At 47.4% G+C, this 23,504-nt stretch overlaps 6 protein-coding genes and 3 non-coding genes across 13 annotated transcripts in view; 4 read left to right on the top strand and 5 right to left on the bottom strand.

The window, feature by feature from the left end:
* LOC128305018 (germinal-center associated nuclear protein) overlaps nucleotides 1-1,312 on the bottom strand; it is a 37,814-nt gene extending 36,502 nt beyond the window's left edge. For 3 of the 4 annotated variants that reach the window (XM_053042292.1, XM_053042290.1, XM_053042293.1), the window contains exons 1-3: nucleotides 1,127-1,312; nucleotides 875-1,054; nucleotides 57-807 (exon numbers count right to left, since the gene is read on the bottom strand). In XM_053042292.1, coding sequence (XP_052898252.1) covers nucleotides 57-807; nucleotides 875-1,054; nucleotides 1,127-1,185 — 990 coding nt within the window. In that variant the 5' untranslated portion in view covers nucleotides 1,186-1,312. Of the gene's footprint in view, nucleotides 1-56; nucleotides 808-874; nucleotides 1,055-1,122 lie in introns of all 4 variants that reach the window. The other variant, XM_053042291.1, reaches the window with a different exon arrangement.
* A 679-nt stretch (nucleotides 1,313-1,991) lies between these two features.
* LOC128305020 (leucine-rich melanocyte differentiation-associated protein-like) lies at nucleotides 1,992-4,866 on the top strand. Of its 2 annotated transcripts, XM_053042295.1 has the most exons (4): nucleotides 1,994-2,572; nucleotides 3,717-3,815; nucleotides 3,893-4,036; nucleotides 4,106-4,866. In XM_053042295.1, exons 1-4 carry the CDS (start codon nucleotides 2,547-2,549, stop codon nucleotides 4,686-4,688), a joined length of 852 nt encoding a protein of 283 aa, XP_052898255.1. In that variant the 5' UTR covers nucleotides 1,994-2,546; the 3' UTR covers nucleotides 4,689-4,866. The 2 variants fall into 2 exon arrangements, with proteins under 2 accessions (XP_052898256.1, XP_052898255.1); XM_053042296.1 differs by lacking the exon at nucleotides 3,717-3,815 and having other exon boundaries at nucleotides 1,992-2,572.
* A 1,290-nt stretch (nucleotides 4,867-6,156) lies between these two features.
* Nucleotides 6,157-12,077, top strand: LOC128305026 (uncharacterized). Its single transcript, XM_053042303.1, has 3 exons — nucleotides 6,157-7,348; nucleotides 10,515-11,053; nucleotides 11,121-12,077. Exons 2-3 carry the CDS (start codon nucleotides 11,041-11,043, stop codon nucleotides 11,402-11,404), a joined length of 297 nt encoding a protein of 98 aa, XP_052898263.1. The 5' UTR covers nucleotides 6,157-7,348; nucleotides 10,515-11,040; the 3' UTR covers nucleotides 11,405-12,077.
* Trnae-cuc (transfer RNA glutamic acid (anticodon CUC)) lies at nucleotides 9,308-9,379 on the bottom strand. The gene has a single exon. It is a non-coding gene; the product is annotated as a tRNA-Glu (tRNA).
* Nucleotides 12,078-12,413: 336 nt separating the features above from the next.
* Trnae-uuc (transfer RNA glutamic acid (anticodon UUC)) lies at nucleotides 12,414-12,485 on the top strand. Its single transcript has one exon. It is a non-coding gene; the product is annotated as a tRNA-Glu (tRNA).
* A 121-nt stretch (nucleotides 12,486-12,606) lies between these two features.
* LOC128305009 (uncharacterized) lies at nucleotides 12,607-19,164 on the bottom strand. The gene is made up of 4 exons (XM_053042278.1): nucleotides 19,039-19,164; nucleotides 16,883-18,631; nucleotides 15,782-16,006; nucleotides 12,607-15,486 (listed from the first exon to the last, which is right to left on the bottom strand). The coding sequence occupies exons 1-4, from the start codon at nucleotides 19,103-19,105 to the stop codon at nucleotides 13,514-13,516; spliced, it is 4,014 nt and encodes a 1,337-aa protein (XP_052898238.1). The 5' UTR covers nucleotides 19,106-19,164; the 3' UTR covers nucleotides 12,607-13,513.
* Nucleotides 19,165-19,870: 706 nt separating this feature from the next.
* On the bottom strand, nucleotides 19,871-20,470 carry LOC128305025 (protein G12-like). Its single transcript, XM_053042301.1, has one exon. The coding sequence runs from the start codon at nucleotides 20,468-20,470 to the stop codon at nucleotides 19,871-19,873; it is 600 nt and encodes a 199-aa protein (XP_052898261.1).
* An 815-nt stretch (nucleotides 20,471-21,285) lies between these two features.
* Nucleotides 21,286-21,367, bottom strand: Trnal-aag (transfer RNA leucine (anticodon AAG)). Its single transcript has one exon. It is a non-coding gene; the product is annotated as a tRNA-Leu (tRNA).
* Nucleotides 21,368-21,722: 355 nt separating this feature from the next.
* LOC128305024 (protein G12-like) lies at nucleotides 21,723-22,501 on the top strand. The gene is made up of 2 exons (XM_053042300.1): nucleotides 21,723-21,840; nucleotides 21,905-22,501. The coding sequence occupies exons 1-2, from the start codon at nucleotides 21,838-21,840 to the stop codon at nucleotides 22,499-22,501; spliced, it is 600 nt and encodes a 199-aa protein (XP_052898260.1). The 5' UTR covers nucleotides 21,723-21,837.
* The last annotated feature ends 1,003 nt before the right edge of the window (nucleotides 22,502-23,504 follow it).

Consider the following 23,504-nt stretch of genomic DNA (forward strand, 5'->3'; position numbering starts at 1 on the left):
AGCGCGATGCGGAGATCAAGTCAATTGATTAGGTAGATATGATCGTAAAAACTTACCGCGGATCGTTGAGCATCGAACTGAGCCTTCTCGAATTTCACCGTCCAGTTACGGTTGCCGTCTCCGGACCGCTGCTCATTGTCTCTGTGCGCTAGCTGAAGGTTATAGTGACGGCAGTCGTCCAGCAGGCACGTGCGCTCGCTGCCCTCGTAATGGAGTATGCTTTCCAACCATTCGAGCGGTACCGTTTGCACGCGGCTTTGGTACGCGATAGAGAACTGTTGCAGAATCTGACGCCTGAACCAGGGAAGCTGTAACGATGCGACGGCAGCTTCTAGTGGAGCAAACTTAAACATGTTTTGCATCGCACCGAAATAGTTTCCGCGGTGGCACTGCAGCTGGGTGGTAATGTGAAGCCGTAGCTTCGGTTCGCTAGCACCATATCGTGTAATGGCCGATTGTGTTGCTTCTAGACTGCCAATGTTGAAGGAAAGATACAAACGTTCCATTTCAAAACGGTTTGAATCAGGGACCGCAGTGTTTGCTTGGTCAATTTCCTCGTAGCAACGAAGTACTTTCTTCAAACACTCCTGTAAGTGTTGGGCACAAATTTTTGGATCGAATTCAGCGATCGGAGATTCACAAAGACGGTAGGCACTATAACAAAGGAATCGTACGATCGGCTCTAGAATCGGTAACACTTCGCCCGCAGACAGATTTTGTATGACCATTTCCTGTCGGATGGCACGCATGCGATCAAAGATAAATTCAAATCGTTGATAATACGGACGCCGGGAATCGGGTAGCACTCTGTAAAGGAAAGAAAACAATTACATATCCACAATAAACTACATTAACTAAACTACGCAATACAAACATTGTCACCAAGTAGTGAACAGTTTCTAGCAACATGCTGGGCGTTCGTATCTCCCATGGTTTTGGTTGTCTTCGATCGGCTGCTGACCGGGAGAACTCTTTAACCATTCGCTCCCGATCCGGAACACCTGGTCGCGCGATATCGGTTTCGAAGAAATGAACTATTTTCTCCCGGATTCGTCTGGAAAGATAAGACGATTGCATTATAGCACAAAGGGTAAATAAGGTTGCGTGATTCTCAAACTATACCCACAAGTCGATCTCAGCTTTGGGGCACATTTCTTCACATGTTCCACGAATGAATTCATTCATGTTGCGATCGAAACGGGCCGATTACGTAGGTAATAGCAAAAACCAAAGATAAAACAGTATTCCTTCCAATAGACGCAGATACTACGGAACAGTACAAAAGCCGTGACTAGCATCAAAGTATATTTTACACAAGTTATTTCCGTATTTAAAGCGAAATGTTAAAGCCTGGCGCACGAGGCGTTGTTTTGTTTGGACAACGCCGGCTACACAACGCGCTGATTGGGAAGAGTCAAAGTTGTGTTTATATGCGTTACTTCAATGATTAAAAAAAGATTGAACCACGCACAGTGGATTGACTTACCGGACAAATATATTTCAAAAAATAAGAGTGGATGGATGAGGCTACAGTTGTACTCTGAATATGTTTTCAAAATTCGCGAAAAAGGTTACAACTGTAGGGCAAATAGAATTCTAAACAAAATAACATGATGATAGTTTCTATGGCCAATTTTTTTTAACATAAAGTATTAACATCACGAACAATATTTTGTTCTACTCGGAGTATTGGTTCGTTTGCGAATTACTCGTTATCGTTAGTCATAGTGTTAATATTTCCAGTTTGTGAGACCGATTCCATATAGAAAATGACAATTCTAATCCACTTACTGCAGGATGGTCAAACAGACCAACCCCCGATCAAATGCTACCTGGCTTAACTATCACGCTTTCAACTACGAACTGGAGGTTAAAAATTAATGCTACCGTGTCCCTTTTAATTGTTAACCACCAAAAACGAGAATGTCGAACACGGCAGGCATTCCTAAGGATTCTGGTGCGGTTTATTAAAGTACAACAAAAAATTCAATGGTCAACAATGCGAAACGCATGCACAGCAACACCGATCAAGGTTGTCGGTGTGTTGATTGTGCCTCCCTCCTTCGGGAGCTCCTTTCGGTCGTAAAACATGGGAATTGTTTTGTACACTCTCACGCAAACAAGTAGTAACATCGTCTGTATGCAAAGATTGAGCTGCAGCGCACTCTAGACTGTGTCACTTGGACTGTGGCAGCAACGCAAAGCGGTAGCACGCGACAGGAAGCCCGCGCTTATCGCGGCAAAACTATTGTAACCATTCGGGCACAAACCGATTCGACATTGTTCGTTCAGATTAAACGTTAGGTAGTTCTGTAAAGTTATGCTGTACAACTCAGCAAGCAAGCATAGGAAACAATCGTTTGACTATTTCTGAAACATTCTGACGAGAAACGAGCGTTTTCTCAGTTGAACGCAGTGCTCCTGTAGAAGATCGACGAAAACCTGTGTAACGCACCGGCTGCAAGGACCAGCTAAGGTTTTTGTGTTGTTTAGTGAAGGAAAAAAGCTTATCTATACGTTGATCGCTGTCGATCACAGTGTCTATAATGCAAGCCATCAGTTACAATGAGCGGTAAGTGTGCGATCTAAAAGTTCGGGGGTCATTTTGTGAAAGTGCGATGCACCAAGCGATGGTGGAAAAGCCATTTTCGAGCCACTTATACAGCTTCTAGGTGTGCGAAGGAATATAATCGAATGGTTTGCACAATTTTAATCAGTACTTCTCCTTGAAATTTCCATGCCTTGTAATCTGTTACAGTATAATCCGTGCAGAAGGGGAATATAAAGCGGCTAGAAGGTTCAGAAAATGTACTACGTTAATAGCGCAGTTATAATTGAAGTGCTGCTTTACGTGCGTTGGTAGTGAGGAAGTTTTAGAACAAGATCGTATCACACGGATCACATATATTTAGTACTTCCAAATGGAGTGTATTGAATTGTGTATAGAACCCTTCTAGAACCTGTGATAGAAAGTTGAATGAGAACAGTTTCTACTCACCTTCACCATCATACTTATCACGTTAGTGTTCTACTATGTTTTCAATAATCCTAATCAGTTTGTTTCAAATTAAGAACACCGTTTAGATTAAACTCAAACGCCACCACGCACAAGTTTTTTCGGCTTGAAGTACAGATGCATGCGCTTTTCGCCGTACTCGACCCACTCGATGGATGCAGTGCCGGCTTACCCACTAAGCCATCATTGAAGATGGGCGACTATACGACGAAACCAAGCGTTATCTTCATGAAGAGGGTCGTTTTCTCATTTTTATATGGTTGTTTTGTGACATCTTCACCAGTCACGTTAGGGGCTGCCTAGAAAAGCGTGATGATGATGTAGTTCTTCAGTCGCATTTCAGCAGTGAACCAAGCCCGTGTGTGGATGGTGTTCCCAAAGAACATACGTTAGTGCATCGAGAGGATCGTCTACACACTTTCAGTATGATGTAAAGTTACTCATTTTCCATCTGTGAGATCTGTGAGATCTGTGGGATCGTTAAACCCAAGCTGTATTAAGTTTAAACATTTCTGATGACCTATTTGGTTAACCTCGTTTCCCGCACCTAATGGCGCGTTGAAGCATCAAATTCGTGTAGCATGAAATCGCCGTTATCAGAAAACAAATTGTCCCATTCGTTTCACGCAAACCATGAAACCCGTGTGCGACTTTAGGATGATAGAAACTGATAGAAACCTTCCGTGCGTTTTGTTTCCAGATTTTTCATCGACAATTATTCCACTATGGACGAGGACGATGAGCTGTATCTGAGCTATGACTGGTCATCAGACGCAATGTCTATTAAAAGCGCCGGAAGGTGGGTTTCAGTGGGGAAGAGGAAGGTGACGGTTTTGATGATAATGTAAAATGTTGTTTATTTTGGTTCGGTTTCAGTGACTCAAGTCGATCCAATGATTTTGATCAGAACGGCGAGCGGCTTTCGTTGGCCTATGAACAATTGTCTCAGATCCCGCGCAAAATCGCCGAGAAGTTCTCTCGCACGACGACTATCTTGGATTTGAGTTACAACGAGATCAAGTAAGATAAAATTATAGATAAGAATTCGGGCACTGGATATAACGTAATTCGACTTTCATGCAATTACAGGGACTTATCCTTCTTGACACACTTCCGGCAGCTGAACACGCTCATCTTGGACAAAAACGTACAGCCGGACGAGCGGACATTACCTACACTTCCCAACCTGGAGCTTCTATGGCTCAACCACTGTGATATCAATAACCTACAGAACTGGATCTACCGCATCCGAGAATGTTGTCCATCGCTGAAGTACCTATCGCTGATGGGTAACCCGGGAGCAACCTCCTCCTTCAACGGTAACTCTACCCTAGAACACAACGACTACCGGTTGTTCGTGATCAGTATTCTGCCACAGTTACGCTACCTGGACGATAGCGAAGTGACGCCAGCTCAACGAACGCAGGCGAAAAACTTCAAACAAAGCTACAACCTTAATCAAGGACCTTACAACATCTTCGAGACAGTAGGACGTCGCCAGCAGCCAGTACTTCTACCAGGTGCACTTGCTCCTGCGTCAACGGAAACCCCAGCACCTTCGACAACGGCCACAACGGCTATAACAACGACCAAACCAGCTCCTCAAATTTCCAATCCACAGAAGAAGCATCGAAAACGTCGTGGCGGCGGCACACAGTCGGAGAATTCGTAAAATATGTCACCTCGCTGACAAAGCATGTTGCAATATTTAATCTTACCGTAGCACATAACGACAGGTACGCAAGAACCATGGACAACGTAACAGCACATTTTCAAGGTGCTATGTACTGTTCTATTTAACAATTAAGTTTTGTAATAAAGAATGGACCTCAGGCATGGAATGCTGACTATCATCAGACACGCTTAACGCTCCGCGGATTATTTTTAAGATTGTTTTGAATGCGAACGTAAGGCATGACCTATTTGCGTACAGCCAGAATTGAATCAGGGATGGTAATGTTTTGTTTTGATCGATTAGAGTGATTTGCAGCCGGTCAACGTCCCGCTCTTGTCTGCGTGCTGTAAGAAAGTTCTTGAATTAAATGACGTCAATCGTAGCTACTGATTATGTGGTCGTGAACAGCCGGGAACAGATCACGCGTATGAGTTTAGTTCGCAAGAAGTTGGCGACTGATATTTCATCGCTCCGGTCCCCTTGGATGGTGTAATCGAAGACGTTTCCTCCTGAGGGTAGCCTCGTGTCCCTGAGGGAACACTTTACATCGAACCACAGGTGCTACTGAATGTTGGACACGTGCTCGCCAGTTAAGGCGCTGCGGAAAGGTTAGGAAGGGTCTTAGACCATCCAGCTAAAGCTATTTTTAAGGTCATGATGTGCATATACTTGGTGCATGCTTCATTCCGCATTCGCTAACGTCGTGGCATTGACGGCGACGCATGGCAATTATGCAAGACGTGCTCACGTGTGGTCGTGATGTATGGACTACTACTATGGCGTGTGTCGTCCGAATGGAAGTAGATTATTTCGATTGATATCGGTGCGCAATTGTCACCCCGGCACTGATATCATTCGGGCTGGGATGAGAATTCTGCCGGGGTTTGAGAAATTAGCAAGATTTTCAATGTGGATGATCAAGCATTCCAAAGTGTGCCGTCACTTGTCGTGTTACTGCTAATGAGAGGTTGATAAACGACAGGTCCAGACCTTCAACGAAACCCCGAATGCCGAACATTTGGTTCTCCATTACCTGTGCAAACAATTATGGCCACCACTGTGTCAATTGCTCTCAACCACTTGAACGACTCTCCTGTTTGGCAGTGTTGCCATTTTAAACTAACAAAGTAAACCCCTGATTGTCTGACCATATCCCTCCATCGTATTGGCGTGATAGCATCAACTTTCCAAATTCGATCACCGCGATCGCCGGGGCCAGATCGTATCGTCATCGATCGATGGTAGCGGATTGCCCTTCGTGTACGATGCACGTGCCCTTCATGCGATGCAATTCGCATGCGGCCCTTTGTGTGGCGGTGAATCGATCGGTCGAACACCGTAGCTCACGATCACCACACCAACGTGGCGGTGGTATGATTGCGAGTCAGCCTCCCCATTAGTGGACCGAAGGGCGAGGCATGGGTCGTGTTTGGCGTTCGTGTTCGACGACGAACACGTTGTGATGCGCGGAAAAAATACGCACGCTCACAGTGACACACACGCCGAAACGCTCTCCATCGTAGCACTGCTTCCCAGCGAGTTGGACGTAACCGGGTCGGACATTTCGCTTTGTGAAGCCGTTGGGACGTGAACGCGAAACGGTGTACTGTTGATGCAGAATCTTCAAGTGCTACGAAAGTTGCAAGTGCGTAGTTTTGAAAGTTCAATGTGGGTTTGTGTCACGCGGTAAAAGGTGTCGTGGTGGGGACGGGAAAATTGTTGCACCGTGGTCGATTTACTAATCGATTTTTAAACACCCCTGAACCGTGATGAAAGCAGCGACAATACGGAACCACTGTGACCTATCGAACCGGGAGTGCAAGTGCGTGTCTGCAAATGCAAATTTGAAACTCAACCCTTACCCCGTGCAAGTGCCCGTTGCTGTGAGAAGGTGTTCTAGTGCACGAGGCTTGTCAGCGTGACCTGCCCTTTAGTTGCCTACCGTTTGCAAACCGCCGAAAGCTGGCAAGAAAGGTGGGAAAGAAAACTCCAGCAAAGATTGTGATTAAGGGTGAGAGTTTAGAAGCAGCGGGTTGGAAAACCGGTTTTCAGCAACCCGCGACTCCGGAAGGTTCTGTTGGCTGTAGTGTGCCCGCCCGTAATGTGATCTCGCGTTGTCTGTGCGCATCGGTTTCATTCCAGCTGACGAACCGCAGTCATTAGCAGCAGTGTGGGGGAGAGAAAAACAAAATAAACACCCCAAAAAGCCAAACACCAAACGTAACAAACAAACAAAATCCAACGCACACGCACATTCGAAAAGTTGTTCCTTCACTCGACCGCGCACTGAATAAAAAGGAAGGTAAATAAAGCCGTTTTCTAGTGTGAGTGATACGCAATATATCGCTGCGTGACGTAAGCGTGAGTCGCAATCGAATCGACCCTTTCGCGGCCGCACAAAGCCTGCTGTGGGGCAAACCGCGCGCAAAAGTGTACGACGCGTCGTTCGGCGCGGCTGTCTGGAGGGTTTGGTTGAGTTCAGGTGTGCAGCTCAGGAGCTTTCGCTGTCATTGATAAACTTCGCCCGTTTCGAAGCGTGTGATCTCGTCTGAGTGCATGATCATCGCGGTGTGGTTGAAATCGGATGATCGAAAGGTGATCGTATAGGAGAATTACAGAGGCAAGGGCTCAACTTCCGGTGCGACAGTGAATACAAAGTAAGTAATGACGTGTCGGAAGCGGTGCTGTAGGTCGTTAGTGTTAGAAAGATATAATTTCGCAGCAGAATTCATGTAACAAGTGACTTTGAATTGGAATGTTGTTTGAGTTTTGTAGGACCGCTATGTTGTAGATCAAAAGTCGTATAAATGAACGTTATCTGGAACTTTACGTCGCAGTTCACACTGACATTTGTGGAATATACGTTAGAATGTGAGAATGGTCTTGTGACCTTCATCTGGAATGATAAAACGAACCACACACAAGTACCCACGTACACTCACATCTCACATCTTCGCGAGATGTCTAGGCAATTAAATGGATCCTGCTGACTGTGTAGTGTGTCAATCTTATCACGTCGCATACCACAGATGTGTGCGTATTTATGTAACAAACAGACACAAACACACACCGGAGGGGTTGTTTGTGTTTATGCACATTTTTATCAGCCAACATTCCGCGGCGGCACACGCACGCGTTTGCAATTCGTAATTAACAACGTCCGTCCGTCGGTGTTGTTTGGTATGGCACGGGAATTGATCAGCTCGTTGGACCACCAGCCTGGAGGTTGTGTGCGAGTGAGGTGATCTCGATGACCACTGGACCACAGTGTTAAATAAACAGCTGGCAAAGATGATACGGTCGAGGAGCGAATAGACAGTGCGGTTGTAAATCACGGTGCCCTCGTACGTACCGAGTTGGTTTGGATAGAAGTCGTTTGGCTACTTTCCGTCCTCTTACCCAGTTCAGTAAGCCATGGCAGCACGTGGTAAGGATGTTTTGCAAAATGGCACCGTAATTCCCTAGCGTTTCTTGGAGCCTGCGGCTAATGTGATATGCTGCGCAATACACTCGCTTCCAAACCAGATTGCTTGAATTTGTAAAAGCTCATTCAAACACCATATCTCATTCGGCGTTTGGTGTCGTAGCTCTCTGCGCTCTGGTATTATAACAGCTTAGCTCAGCTGGATCTGGGTCAGTTGTGGCGTACTATGCACAATTAATCGGAAGCGGCCACGATCGTCCGAGTATCGCTGTGGTTGATCGATCCGGTAGTCGGCGACCTGAAGGGCATACCAGCAACGTGCCGTTCCATGTGCCGGCCATCGAACCAATTGAGCTCAATTACGCCGAGCGAAGCGATTTCCAACGGCCGCCTGTGACCTGCTGAACGTCCGGACAGGGTCTCAGTGAAACAGAAAAAACACACAGTTGCACCTAAAAGCCACGTTAGTTTAGCGTTCAATGACTTCGCTTGACCTGCCCTCGTAATATAAAGAGACCAAACTCTTTGACACCGGAAAGGGTTTCCAATTTACGGCAGACACCCTGTCCGCCTGGTCAATAATCCATGATATGAACCGAATCGACGTGTTCAACCCTGACCTGCCCTGACGAACGTCCACCAAGCCGGGTTGTGTTTATCGCCGTTTACAAAAGCCATCACTAAGCAGTGGAAAAGAAAGCGAGAAGCGTTTCTAAACAAAATCGCAGTCACGAAGAAGCATTGTCATGCTGTGTTTCGTTGCCCCTAAAACAAATTGAAACAAACTCGAATCGGCATGCATAACAATAATTCGTTTCGTGTACCTTTGCGTGCTTTTTTTTGCTGCTTCTTCTAAACGCAATCGAGCTCTTTATCAATAGACGATGCGATAAGTCGTGACAATGAAAATGCAATAGCTGCAGTACGCGGTGCATTCCTGTTCTTGGGTATCGATAAGAGGAATGGGCGAACGGGTGTGTGTGGGGATTTGAACATGGGAAATAACGTAACCCACTTGAAGTTGTTGTTTCGTGGCAATTTTTGTTCCTTCGTTTCCAAGCGCGTCCTCGATCAAATGGAATTATTTTGGTTAAACAACCGAATGGTATAATTTTTAACTTTTTAAAAAGGTGTTGCCGAAGACTTCTAAAGGTCTTTTTTGCAAGTGTTTTTCTCTAATAAAAAAGCATTTTTCCCGTACCGGGAATCGAACCCGGGCCTTCCGGGTGAGAGCCGGATATCCTAACCACTAGACAATACGGGAGTTGCATTTCTTAACTAACTGCATGTTGAAAAATCGTTCATCTTCATCTCACATCTGCAAGAGGTTGAAATATCTTCCGAAACGCACCTGAAAATGACATTGTTACAACCTCCCTTCCACCGCTCGAAGATTTCTCTCTCTACCCCTCGTGAGTCACATAACAAGCGCCAATAATATTTTCCTCTCTATTAATAGCTCGATAACGATAACTACAAAGTTGTCCGACTCGTTTCATCTTTGACATGGAAACATTAGGGAAGCAGTGGCGAAGGCAGTAGCGCCCCCGAGGTTCGGGGTCGTCTATTGCGTCTTTTCAGCTTCCCGGTTTTCTTTGCGAACTGCGCAGTGTATTTATGCGCCAATGGTTAGGTTATTTGCACGGTATTATCATATGTAATACTTTCCACGCACGGTTGCTCAGCCCATCCATTGTTGACCGCCATGCCGGAAGTGAGACACAACCAGTGCTTTCATGAATACCACTGGAATGATGGTGGTCGTCGCGTGTCGTTGAGAAAAGGGGGAGAGACAGGATGACGCGCAGGCAAGTTTATTTGATCAGATGTCTTTAGGTTTTAGGGCAGACAGTTGGGGCTGTTTTGCTTGTTAGAAGTTTAAATTGTATCTCCAACGCATCATGAAACTGTAACGGAGTACTTCTGCTAGAACACTCATTAATCAAGCAGTGAACTTGACGCTTTGAATAAACACTGCGTCTCGGTAGAATTTGATGGATTTCGAAACGCTTCTCTGCGAGTATTTGTTTACTTTTCCCGATCCGCAAACGAAGTCACAGGGCGCAGCTTGAGTTTTGCACAGTTTTCATTTTCCAGTAGCATGCAAATGACGCTAGGCGAGAGGAAAGTAAACAGATCTTTACCCTGTTCGTGAACTAAATATTTTCGAAAGCGCTCATTGATAAACATGCAGTGACATGCAATGTGGGGAAGCATCAAGAGCATTCAACAGCAAACTTGTACCGTGTGATGGGTAAAATGCTGATGAAAATTGGAACCCGTCTCGTGGAAAAACAAAACTCAAAAACACGAAAACAACCCCAAACATCGAGATTACGGCGTATATTGATGTGAGTTTTTATGCCTTTCCTCTTTCATTTCATGGTTTCTTTCCGCAGATATATACCAACGGCCCTGAAGTTGAAAGTCATCTAGTACGTCTCGGTCCCAAGGAGTGACCTCGATCGGAGCACCCCACTATCTTTCCGTCCCTGTGGGAGAATTTTTCGGAAGCATACAGGTTCAACCATCATTGTACGGAATTTGGCCCGTCCCCGTCACTATCGTCACTATCAGCAAATTGCAATTTGAGCAGCCCAAAAACTGCTCCCTTACCAAGCGTGGATTTATCGTAACCCACCCATCCCCTAAACGTCACAGACGTCAGACGGCTTGAAGTGGCAGGAAATCCACCCGCCGTGCTCAAGTGAATTGACGGGGGTGGATTTTTTTGTGTATTTTCGCGAAACGCGTGCACAAAGGTCGATCGAGTGTGCTGCTAGAACCGACACGAACCGTCATTAGGCTGGAATCGCCGGAATCGATAACATCGCTATCGCGATAGCTACTGCGTGCTGTGGTGTGGAATATTGGACGTTCGCTGTGAGAGGTTCGAGTTCGAGTATTGTACGACGTAAGGAAAGCATGACTATCTCAGGTAGGATAACTTAACGTCCCGGTCGTCTTGAACCGTGTAATGAATGCCATTTCCCTCTGCTTTGCAGCAATTCCACCACAAGAACCCGTCTGGTGTTTGGACCGGCGGGACTCGGGCCATCTGTTCTGGCGCCGGGAGTCATCAAAGGTGAAGTTCCGGTACGATGTGGAGGTACTAGAGTTCACCAAAGATCCGTACGAAGATCAGCTACTGATCACCGACAGTGAGATGAATCGGACGAAGCAGCAGCAAGCGGGGGCCGTATCGAACATGATCGTCGTGTGTGTGACGTGTGTTGCGGCCATTGCCGTCACCGTGGTGTTACCGTGGTTTCTGATCGGATCGGCTTAGAACTGGCTGAATTGGAACTGAACGATCCCACACCCGCTATGTCATTGATGAGAAAGTATCGTGCGCATAGTTATGAGGGTGGTGGGAATCGCATGAGAAGATGTGAATCGCTCGTTGGATCTACACATCCCGAGCAACCCGATTGTGATAGCTGTCCCTAGCCGCGCGTGAGGTGTTAGGGACATTTTTTCCCCAAAAACAATTTTTACTAGCCCGTAAGGTAAGACGTGTCCGACGTACTAATCGCACTGCACAGATCGACCGGTGAAGGTGATGGCCAAGCTGCTTTTTCTTCACTGGTCTGTTTGTCACTCTCTCAATATGGTGAAATGTCCTGCTGGGGTGTAAATAGAAGCTGACTCACCGTGATACGATAGGAAACAGGGTGGTGATGAAGGAAAGTCATATCCCTACCCAGCAACTTAAGGTAGATCAAACGCACCGAGTGAAAATAGGCAATGTATTAAGTCTTAGTTAAAAATGAAATAATGCAGACACACAGTCACTAAATGCCCTACAAATCTATACGGCGCATTTTATCGTATCGAAAACGACATGCATTGGGTAATAGCGATTGTTTTGTTGCCTACAAATGCAAATAAGTTCGATGGTGTAAGGGGAACAGAAAATAATTTTACAACAAATAAAGGTTGTATTATTCTTACAAATATGTAGAATATGAAGTAAGGGTGTTGTGTTTATTAATTTCCTTCGACAGTTTCTGGGTAAGAATTTGTTTGTGTCCGCTCTTGGGAGGTATGCCGTACAAAAGCTTACAATGAAGAAGCTTTCCGAGAAGGCGCAGTGAAGCTTTACGCGTTCGTTTCATTGCCTACATTTGGGCGCAAGTTTCAAATCGTTCACTGCACACTGAAGTGTGCACTGAGTGCACGGAAGTGTTGCACTGATATGCATTTTCAATTATGCATCTTGCAGGTCCTGCGCAATACACAGATCGTTTTATAAGATTCCGTATTCCCATTGAAACACATACGATGTAAGGTACGTATCCCATATGGTCTAGTGGCTAGGATATCTGGCTTTCACCCAGAAGGCCCGGGTTCGATTCCCGGTATGGGAAAATCCTTTTTCCTCATTTTTTATTGCTATTTGTTTGATTTTTCGTTTGAATAAAGAGAAAAGTCATTCATTACTCACTGTTTAATGGCGCATAATAATATAACGAACATTAGTCAGCTTTTAAGAACGATTTTTTTGTATCATGTTTATTTTTACGATTTTATCGATTCGCTTTTTCAAAAACGTATATACATACACATCCATACTTAACGTAAACGATATAAAATACAAATATGGTAAACGACTAGTTGGTGGTAGCGGGAATTGTGTAAGACGTCGTCATTTCCACCACCCAACGAAATGGTAGCAATCAATGCCGACAAAATGAAGAGAACAACACGAACCCGTGGTTCACAATGAATGAAACTGATTCACCATGTGAAAGTGCAACAATTTGAGGTAACAAAAATAGTTATGTGGAGTGTGTGTATGTGTGTGTGCGTGCCATTGCGAGCACACTCGGGACATGCGGTGCACTTTGCTGAGATGGCACGGTACGTTGATCCGGTTCCGTCCGGGAATAAGCATGATCCTTTGGTTGAGGTTCTATCCCACTCCCAAGTGCAATACAACACCGATGTAATATACGTGTCAGTGACTGTGCATCGCATGCGCATCATTTAATGTCGTGTAATATTAATTTAAGCGTAAATGTTTCTTTTTTTCGTGGAGAGAGGGCAAATGGTTGGAGGGAGCTGGTGAAGACAGACAGAGGCCGAGATGTTTAATCGTGGACGAGATGTCGGAGCTCTCGTTGATGTGATTAAGTGCAGTTCTGCTGAAGCACTGCAGAATAAGTATATACACACCAAGTGAAGTGGTGCAGCAAAAGAACGCAAACACGGTGCTGAACACGGAACCGGCATGGTAAAGCGTCACCCACGACTACTTGGCTGGTCCCCAACTGGTAGTGCTGGCTACGGAACACTAAAAACAAACCCATGCCCTAGGACGCGATGTCTGGGGGCAAGTGAAACAATGTCTTTATCGGAAAGGTTGTTGCGATGTTGGAGATGCGCTATGGCTCTCTCAGCTGGTCACCTCGGTTCGTCGCATCCAGGCAGGAATCTTGTCCTTGATCGCTTCCCGGATGTGTCGATACATGATCAGCAGGATGACCGGGATTGCTAGCTTCGGGTTCTTGAACAAATATAACCAACAAGCAATCACGAACAGTGCCACATCTGTCAGGTAGGAAACGGTAGGCTTAATATCTTCCTGCTCTAGGACGACCGCAATCTTTGGTTCCGGCTCGATCGGTTCTGGGGCGGCCACGAGAGGTTTGGCTTTTGGAGGTTCCGGCTCTGGAGTCGGTTGCTTGTGCGCGATGCTGCGGGAGTTAGTGTTCGGCAAAGGAGCAGCTGTTGGTGATGACACTTTCGAAGCTCCCGTACTCTGAGCGCTCGCCCTTATGGCCGAATTCGATCTTGAACGATTTCTAACAGCAGAACCAGATATTGGACCACGTTTCTTCTCCGCTGGTCTACTAACCCGTCCATTTTCTTCTTCCCGAAGCGGCACTGGACTGCCCATAGTGTCTCTCGCAACGGACGGCGGTCTAGCGGTAGCATCACTTTCAATGGAAGCTGATCGTTGCCGCAAGATTTTGCTTTCCCGGGCTGGTTTATTACCGCGCTGCACAACTATCGGATGATCCGTAGATAGTGAAGGTGACCGGGAAGTACGTCCGCGCAGAAGATGCATATCTTCCAGCGGTAGTGGCGATCGTGAGCCAGCTCGTGAAGAATTTCGCGAGTACTCACGTTCGTTCAACCGCCGTACCTCGTCCGGGCTCATATAAAGCGGCAGTTTACGAGGTTTCTTCGAGCTCTCGATCTGCTGCACCATATCGCTGTAGAAGTCGGCCACAGCACGGGACTCTTCGATGGAGTTCTGACGAGATTCGAGTCGGCGCTGACGAACCGCTTCGGAGACGATCGCACGCTCGATCTCCTGCCCCTCTGGAGGTTGTTTCTGTGCAAGAGGATACTCCCCAGGATGTGTTTCTTCCTGTGGTTCTAATGGTTGTTGCTTTTCTTCCGTTTTTTGAGGTGGAGAAGGTATTTTCACCGGCGATTTCTCCCGTTCAGGAGTCGGTTGCTTTGGTGATGGAGGTGTAACAACTTGCAGATTGGTGTTCGATTGTCTACTAGCAGTTTGTTCTGCCTTTGCCAGTATCTCGGTGGATGGGCGTTTGAGAATGGGCTTTGGTACAAAGTTTGGATCCGGCAAGGGCATCGGTTTAGTGAGGATTTCTATTGCCTGGCTCGGATCGGGGTTCTGGTACGGTGAACGCATACGCTCTCCACCAGGATGGTAAGGTTCTTCGTCTGTTTCATCGTCATCCATAAAGCCGCGTCTTTTCGGTAAGACGAGCACCTGCTGTTCGAGAAGTTTTTGCTGCTGTTCACGTCTTTTGAGCTCCTCAATCATCGAGTTCATCGAGGACGAGACGGACTCCTCCCCTTCGGAGTATCCAATCGGTAGGGAGGTAAAGGATTCTATCTGCTCCACACCTTGCGACGGTTCTTCGGCGATCGTTTCCTCGGTTAGTGTGGAATGTGAATGCTGTTGTTGCTGGGATAGGTTTTGTGATTGTGACATTACTTGATCCTGTTCGAAGCTGGACTGCTTCACGATTGACTCCTTATCTCCCGAGAGTCGTTTGCGCAGGCTGCTTCTACGGTCGGCCAGCCGATTGCTGACTGATGTGGTGGTAACAAGATTACTCTTCTCTTCAGGTGGTTGCTCTTGAGCCACTGCTTGACGGCGTCGGTTGGCCTGTTCCTGTTCGGCTTCCTTACGCTGATTTTCCGATTCCTCGTACGCCACGGCTTGATAGAAGCGTGCCATAGCTCGCTCGTACAGCAATTCCGTCGAACTCACACCAACACGCATGGTCGGTGCGGGTGGAGGTTCCACGTTGAGCTCCGGCGCAGATAGTGAAAGGGGCGGTGGAGGAGCCACCAGCTCATCCAACTCAAAGTCGAAGGTAGAATTACCTGTGATAGGATGAGGAAATGTCAGAAATCAATAATATGCGCATTACAAATTATGTTCATGTTGTTAAAAAATGTTGTTAATTGAATGTGCTGCATACAGTTACTAACTCGTTGCACTTTTAAATTAGCCATAAAACAATGGAATTCTACAGAACTGGCAAATCTAAGCGAACAGGTCTCTCTCGAATGTGGAACGGGCATAGTGAACATAGTTCGACAAGGCGAGCTCGTTAATGTGATACGATTGAATCCATGCAGCGTGCTTAACATGTCGGAATCAAACATCTTCTACCACCTAGCAGTATGCTGAAGATTCGTCTACGAGCAGGGTCGAACACCTTACCGGAGCCGGTCCGGGAGCATCGAAAGGACATGCGTGATACCGCACCTGGGTAACCTCGTCGCGTAAGAAGTCTTTCGATGAAGTACCTATCCTTCTGAAATTTCCAGCGAAACCAAGGTGTTTTCTCAACACCCGACGGTACTGGTCCAGATTGTACTAACCCATCGGCACAGCCTGCTGTAACAAATAAATTAGCTGTACAACGTATTGCTTGTAGATGGGGACGAAAACCGACGGTGTGCAGAGTACTGGTGAACAACAAAAAGCAAAACGACGATAGAAAACTAGATAGAAAAAGCCAAAAAGTGGCACAATAGAAACGGCATTGTGAGGTGTCGATTGTGATGATCATTTTATGGTAATAACGCCACTCAATAAACGGAACACAATTCCCTACCCCACAACACAAACCCCATTGTTGGTGACGTTTTTAATTTCTTTCCCATGAAACTATCAAATCACCATGATGGCGGTGACAAAATACCTTATGGAGGTGTTTTGTAAGTTAATTTTTCTTGTGAATGGATAATAAATATTAATTCTATTTCGCACTATCGCATTTAATAACAAATTGTCGAACGGATGAAACCGAAAACGGTTCTATTGTTTTCGTTTTTGTGAAGCGCCCGTCCGTCAAACGTTCATCCAAACATTTGAAGGGTGTTAGCACACGCACTACTTAGAATTGGCCAAAAAAACATTTAAAAAAGCATTGAAAGACATTTTTTTGTAATAAGTTAAGGCGAGCAAAAAATTAAATTTGCGTTTAGATTTATGTCGCTATTAGAACGGTGTCTAATCCAATACCAGATGGAACGATCACAAACACAATTGTATTTGAATGTGTTGCAATTGCTACTTTCCCACCGACCCCTTCCACGGCCATTCACGGTGATCTTTCCGCAGCACTGCAGCGCAATAATCATGCAACACAAGCATCCATTGATTGCGAGCACCGAGGGAAAATGTTTCGAATCGGCAAAATACAAACTCAAAACCACCTGGGGAGAATAAACAACCGTCTCTAGCTCTGCCATGCTGCCAGGTACTTACGTGTGGATTTCTTCGCTTCCTGCTCGTTGTAGAGGACCAACATGAACTCTGAGCTGTTGTGGATGGCCGCTTTCTGGCTTGGCTGTTGGTTGGTTTGGTGCTCGGCGCCGCTTACAGAGCCAGACCCCATCGGATCGGAGCTATTACCGTTGGAAGATAGATCCCGATCCGACAGTTTCAACGATAGTGGGCTCGGTTCTTTGGAGAACTTCTGCATTGCCTTGAGGGATGATGGCATATTCGCAACAGGCGCACGATCCACACTCGCTGTGGGACCGATAGATTCCGACTCAGATTCTGGTTCGGCTAGAGGGGCTGGTTCCGTGATGACTAAGGCAGGAACTGGAGAGGCCCCACTAGTGTAACCATGCCCCACTCCAAGATCCAGCGGAGTGCCGTAGGACATCTCGCGCATGATTTCGTCCCGACCGTATGGTTCCGGCGTGAAAGCTTTCTTGGGCTTGGAGGTCGGTTCGCGAAGGGGCGACTGAGAATGATCTCGTCGTTTGCGTGGCAAGGTGGATGGTTGTTGTTGCATTTTTGTAGCGTCGGTAATACCTCGTCGCGGATCAGGGACAAAAAGCACGTCCGATTCTTCACTTGGGTCACTCAATCCGTACGGATTTTCTGCCTTTACACGAAACCGATATTGGGAGCCTTCGATTAGATCGCTCAAAGTGGCTGTCAGCTGACGGCAGGTGGCCGCCTTAAGCCACACATCCCAGCCAACGCGATAGTACTCAACGATGTAGTTACCGATCTTGCATCCGCCATCGTCTTCCGGTGCGGACCAGCTTAGTGTGGCGGTTTTACCATACGAGATGGCTACCGTAACACGTCCGGGAGGCTCTGGTCGAGCTGTAACCGTTACCAGGAAGAAAGCATTTTCTTCGCCCAACTTGTTGAGGGCACGTATGTGGTATTCTCCACGATCGGCTCGCTTGGTGCTACTAATCTTGAGTGTAGAGTTCTTATCCGTGGTCACGATCTCGTGCCGGCTATCATTCTCCAATGGCTCTCCGTTGTGGCTCCACTCTACGGACGGTGGCGGACGTCCTGCTAGGCCCACCTTCATACGAACGACCTCTTCCGCCTCAATAAGCAGCCCATCTTCGTACTGACGTGGCAGACGTATTTTCGGAAACGCGTCGATTGTAAGATGGCAACGGGTTACGGTGTGACCAGCACGGTTCGTAGCCGCGCACTTTATCTCACCCTCGTCTGTTAGCGCTGTTTGATGTATGACAAGCACGCTGACGTCTGCCTCGGTGATGATTCTCGCCCGCCGACTGCTGTAGATCTCGAACCCATCCTTAAACCAACTGATTTGGGGCGCTGGTGTGCCAACCACCTGCACACGAAACTCTACCTTTTCGTTCTCGACGGCGGTCGCATCGAAGAGCTCGTGAACGAACCGTGGAGCCGAGATGGCATTTCGCTGCAGCGTTACAGTTAGCGGGTCGGATAACTCGCTACTCTCTGATCGTCCGACAATGTTTTCTGCCATCACGCGGAACTGATAACGCCAGCCTGGCTCTAGGCCGCTCAATGACACTTCTGTTTGCTGCACAAGCGATGGACAGGTTCGGACCCAGTGCGGTGAACCGGTCCGTCTCTGTTCCACCACGTACCCGAGAATTGGTGAGCCTCCATCAGTGGTCGGACGACTCCAACGGATGGTTACGATATCAGGTGCGGAAGATGGTGATCCTGGAACGAGTGCCGGCTTTCCAGGTGGTGCTGGTGGTTCTGTAGTGAGAAGTGCGAGAAGAAGAGACATTGGGAAATGAATTAAAAATAAGAATAACAAATAGCGAAAAAAAAACGAACGTGCAGATCGAGACAATTCGAAATGATGCGAAACGCGAGATGAGCAGAGAAAACCAGGCAAATTATTCGAATTACACGTTCTGGCAGTGAGGTCAACGGTTTAGCAGGGGAGAAACAAGAACCGCAACCATAGACGATAGACCACGAATACAAGAGGAACAGAAAGGCAGATGAATGGGCGCGTATCTCGTTGCTCGAAGAACGAACCGGCTAAAAATAGACGTCCAACTGAAAATCCAAACCCCGTTCGGTTGCGTTCGAGCTGACGGATTAAGCTTGGATCAAAGCAAGCTAAGGCTCCCGTGGCTCATTCGGACAAGACCTACCTGCTGACTTCCAGTGCACCGCTTTCTTGGGTTTCGCTGTCGTGTGTTTAGTAGGCTGATTTCCCATTTTAAAGTTGCGAACGGGAAATTCGATCGACAGACAGCTATATGACGTATATTATTCACACTCACACGATCGAATGATTTACATCGAAGTACTATCGCTTACTACAATTTGTTCTGGGTGGGTACGCACTGGAACACTTAGTTCGTTTTGAGCAGAACTCGTCGAAGCACTGTGCATGTGTGAGGAGGAGTGCAGAGTTATCGAAATCGGAAAGGAATTTTTCACTTTTGCAAGCGTCAGAACTTGTACATCGGACACATTTTTGTTCGTCGTCGTCGTTGTCGTCGCCCTACTGTACGGCAACCGTGAATGGGTGCGCTCTCTATTACACACACTCACACAAACACGCACGCAGCCAGGCACAAAGCGAACCTGATCGCGGATCCACGCTCGATACCGCCGGAGCGCAAGCTGGTCGAATACTGCGGCAAGAACAGCTCATTCCCGATCGTCTCGCTTAAGGGGAGGGAAACTCTAAATATACCCTGCGCCCTACGTTTGCGCTGGTGATTTAGCGTTGTGGCAGATTCTGCGCATCCGCCAATAGATCCGAACAGTTCCGAGACGACCACTTGTGCATCGGACCGGATTCCGACGACGACCAGCTGTCAAGGCGCGCTGTTTGTTTACATGTGCGTAACGGAGCGCTCCACCCCCCCAAAGGCGACAGGCAGATATCACAATGATCGGCGCAAAGGGAAGAAGTTTTATATCAAATTCTTTTTAATTTATTTCATCCAAGCAGATGTCCGGTAATCGTGTGTCTTAGTTCCAGCCGAAGAAGTTTTGGAAGCGGGTGATGATCTGATCAACGTCGACGCCGAAGGCGCGCAGCTGAGCGGAGAAACGGGTGACATCTGGGTTCGTGAGGAGAGCGGTGAAGCCAGAACGACGGGCCTGGGTCATGCGGTACAGCTCACCGAACTCGCTGGCCGGGTTGGCGATGAAAGTGCGGGCCAGAGCCTCGGCGCCCTCCAGGTTGGTGACGGCGCGGATCTCGTCCATCATCGCGTTCCAGGAGCGGGAGGCCGGCGACTTGGCGTTGGCCGAGCGGGTGATCGGGGTCAGACCGAGCATGGCGGCAATGCCGTTCAGGTAGTCGCGGATGCTAACGCCACGGACTTCCGTCCAGGCGCTGATCTCCTGCAGCTCCGGAGTGCTGATCAGCACACGCCAGGCAGCATCGGTCTCACCCGACTGCAGGAAGCTCCAGATCTCGCCGACCTGGGCGTCGGTCTGCACGTAGCGTTGGTAGATCGTGCGCACCTCATCCATGTTCAGGAAGGGGAGCAGCTGATCAACCTCAGCGCGCAGGTTCTGCCCGAAGGCAGCACCGAACAAGGCCAGCAGGATGAAGAATTTCATTTTCGCACAGTCTCAGGTAGAACTCGAGTGTCAACTGAATCTGAGCAACTGCTGAACTTGAGGCAGCTTTTATACTACCGCTCTGGTTACTGATAAGCGTAACGACAACGATCGCTGTTTTCGATTACGTTGATATGTATCGATATCAATCCTTTCTTTTGTGAGCTTCATAGGTGGTGTTGTTGGGCATGTTGCTCGTGTGATGTTTTGGTTATCCTACTGCGGTGCCCATCAATCATATCGGTTGCGCTATCGCAGGTTTGGTTGTTAACACCAACCATTGCCGTAGTATAATATCGCGTCTGCTTTGACGACAACTCCGAGGAGGTCTTTAATCGGTTCGTAGATTTGTACATTTTCTTATTGGATTAAGCAGATCGCATCTACGTCATATCAGTGCACCCCTTCCTTACATGCAATCAGTTTCTTGTAAAGTCCAAAGTTAACTCGGACGTAAAGTCCCCGTTTTGTAAAGTCCAAGGTTAACGAAGAGTGGGTTTGTATTTACTCTGTAATTACTCTCATATAATTTTAACGCAACCGAATGAGTATTGAATACTACAAATAATGATAACATTAAGTCAATGTTACAACTTCATCACTTAATTTCAAATTTACAACCCCATCAATGGACCACAGACTCAAATTTCTAGGAAAATTTAGCACCGTTTACAAATCGAGTAGTAATGTTTTTGGTTTATAAAGCTCCAGCACAGATTATTTTGTACATTTTATTATAACGAATTTCTGAGTTAATACATCCGTGAACATTATATATTGGAGTCGTTGTTAGTAGAATGGAAAATATATAAAGCTGGCAGCGGTGGGATTCGAACCCACGCCACCGAAGTGACTGGTGCCTTAAACCAGCGCCTTAGACCGCTCGGCCACGCTACCCTGTTGGCAACAGTGCGTGTAAAGTGCGTGCGCGTTGCTTAGATGTGAATGAATACGTAATTAAGACGAATCGCGAAACTGAGTGCATGCGTGCAAGACAGTGGGATTGCTGAACAACAGCAAACAACCAATTTAGTACGGTCAAACCGAAGCCATCGTGATGTTATTAGCCAAACAGTGCGAATTGATTTATCTTGTTCGCTATTCGATTGATATTCTGTTTTATTTCTTTCGCCTTCCCTTTTCTTATTATTCAATAGCCATAACGAGCCCACTTGTCGTCGGTTATCGTAACATGATGTTATCGACAATATTGCAATACGGTAGCGTTCTCCGGAAAAGGTCTTATCGTCAAGCGTCACTTAGGTCGGGCACGATCGAGTCTGGTATAAATAGGAGATTCGGCTATTCCATCGCCACCTTTCATTTGCGTTTGCATTCAGAGTAGTCCTCCAGTCTCGTCTAACAAAATGGTAAGCAACAGGAAGCAATGCAATATATGTGCGCTAGATCTAACAAGTGGGAATCCTTCCTCAGAAATTCTTCATCCTGTTGGCCCTGTTCGGTGCTGCCTTCGGGCAGAACCTGCGCGCTGAGGTTGATCAGCTGCTCCCCTTCCTGAACATGGATGAGGTGCGCACGATCTACCAACGCTACGTGCAGACCGACGCCCAGGTCGGCGAGATCTGGAGCTTCCTGCAGTCGGGTGAGACCGATGCTGCCTGGCGTGTGCTGATCAGCACCCCGGAGCTGCAGGAGATCAGCGCCTGGACGGAAGTCCGTGGCGTTAGCATCCGCGACTACCTGAACGGCATTGCCGCCATGCTCGGTCTGACCCCGATCACCCGCTCGGCCAACGCCAAGTCGCCGGCCTCCCGCTCCTGGAACGCGATGATGGACGAGATCCGCGCCGTCACCAACCTGGAGGGCGCCGAGGCTCTGGCCCGCACTTTCATCGCCAACCCGGCCAGCGAGTTCGGTGAGCTGTACCGCATGACCCAGGCCCGTCGTTCTGGCTTCACCGCTCTCCTCACGAACCCAGATGTCACCCGTTTCTCCGCTCAGCTGCGCGCCTTCGGCGTCGACGTTGATCAGATCATTACCCGCTTCCAAAACTTCTTCGGCTGGAACTAAAGCGACGTACGTTGGCTGTCGAATAAATGTTGTTATGTGATTAAACCTCCTAAATGAAAGGTGTTCTGTGTGTACCCTTGTACTATGTTGCAGCTTGGTTTTTTTTTGTTTGCGCCAGTTGTTGCAACAACGGAAAACCGTTAACGTCCTTGAGCAGGTGCGGCGTGACGCGGACTCCGGTTCACGTGTCATCTGCCGGACATCCTTGCTGTCCGCAAGGTCGTACTCTCTGGCTCAATGTTTTCCTCTCTGCTTTACCCATGCGTAGAAACAAAATTCGAAAGGCAGGAAAGTAGTTAAACAGGTTTCAGCGGTATTGGGCTTAGGTTAAAACCAAACCAGGCACTCACACATCAGAACTCCAAAGACTCTCACGACAGGGCGCGATCGTTCCAACAGTGCGCAAGAGACAACTAGCCGTTGCAGTCGAGGTTCTTTCACCTGGAGATCGAGTGGCGCTGGCTTGCGAGTTGCACGCATTGCTCCACTCAAAACAAAAGCTCGGCAACCGCGATCTCCGACGGTCGCGTGACGCGGTGTCCCGTGATGATCGTAGTTTCCTAACACGATCGCGCCGCTTAGTTTCGCGAGTGTGGCGTGGAAAAGGTGTACGGTGTTTGCGCAGCCAAATTGAGCGTAGTTGCGGACTCGAGATTGTACGATCGCGATGCGGTTTATAACCTTAAACTCGGTACGTGAGCTCAACTTTGATCCAAGAAATTCCTGTGCACTTTAGGGAGTGCCCCGCAGCTTGTGGCATACTGTAAGTGATCGATGCGTGTCAAACGCTGGTGATCTGGTGTGTTAACGTGTGTGTCTGTGTAAATGTGGTTGTGCAGTGTGACTTGATCCGCCAAGCCCGGGTGCGCCTTAGATTGCTCCATTTCAGAATTTAAGTTGCAGTTTTATCCCTTCTTCTATGCTTGCATCTTAGTCTTCGCCGTTCAAGTTCGTTTTTTATTTTTAATGGCTTTGCATTCCCGACGCCGATCGTAAAATAAGA

The sequence above is a fragment of the Anopheles moucheti genome, chromosome 3 (genome assembly GCF_943734755.1).
Source record: "Anopheles moucheti chromosome 3, idAnoMoucSN_F20_07, whole genome shotgun sequence".
NCBI classification, from domain to species: Eukaryota; Metazoa; Arthropoda; class Insecta; order Diptera; family Culicidae; genus Anopheles; species Anopheles moucheti.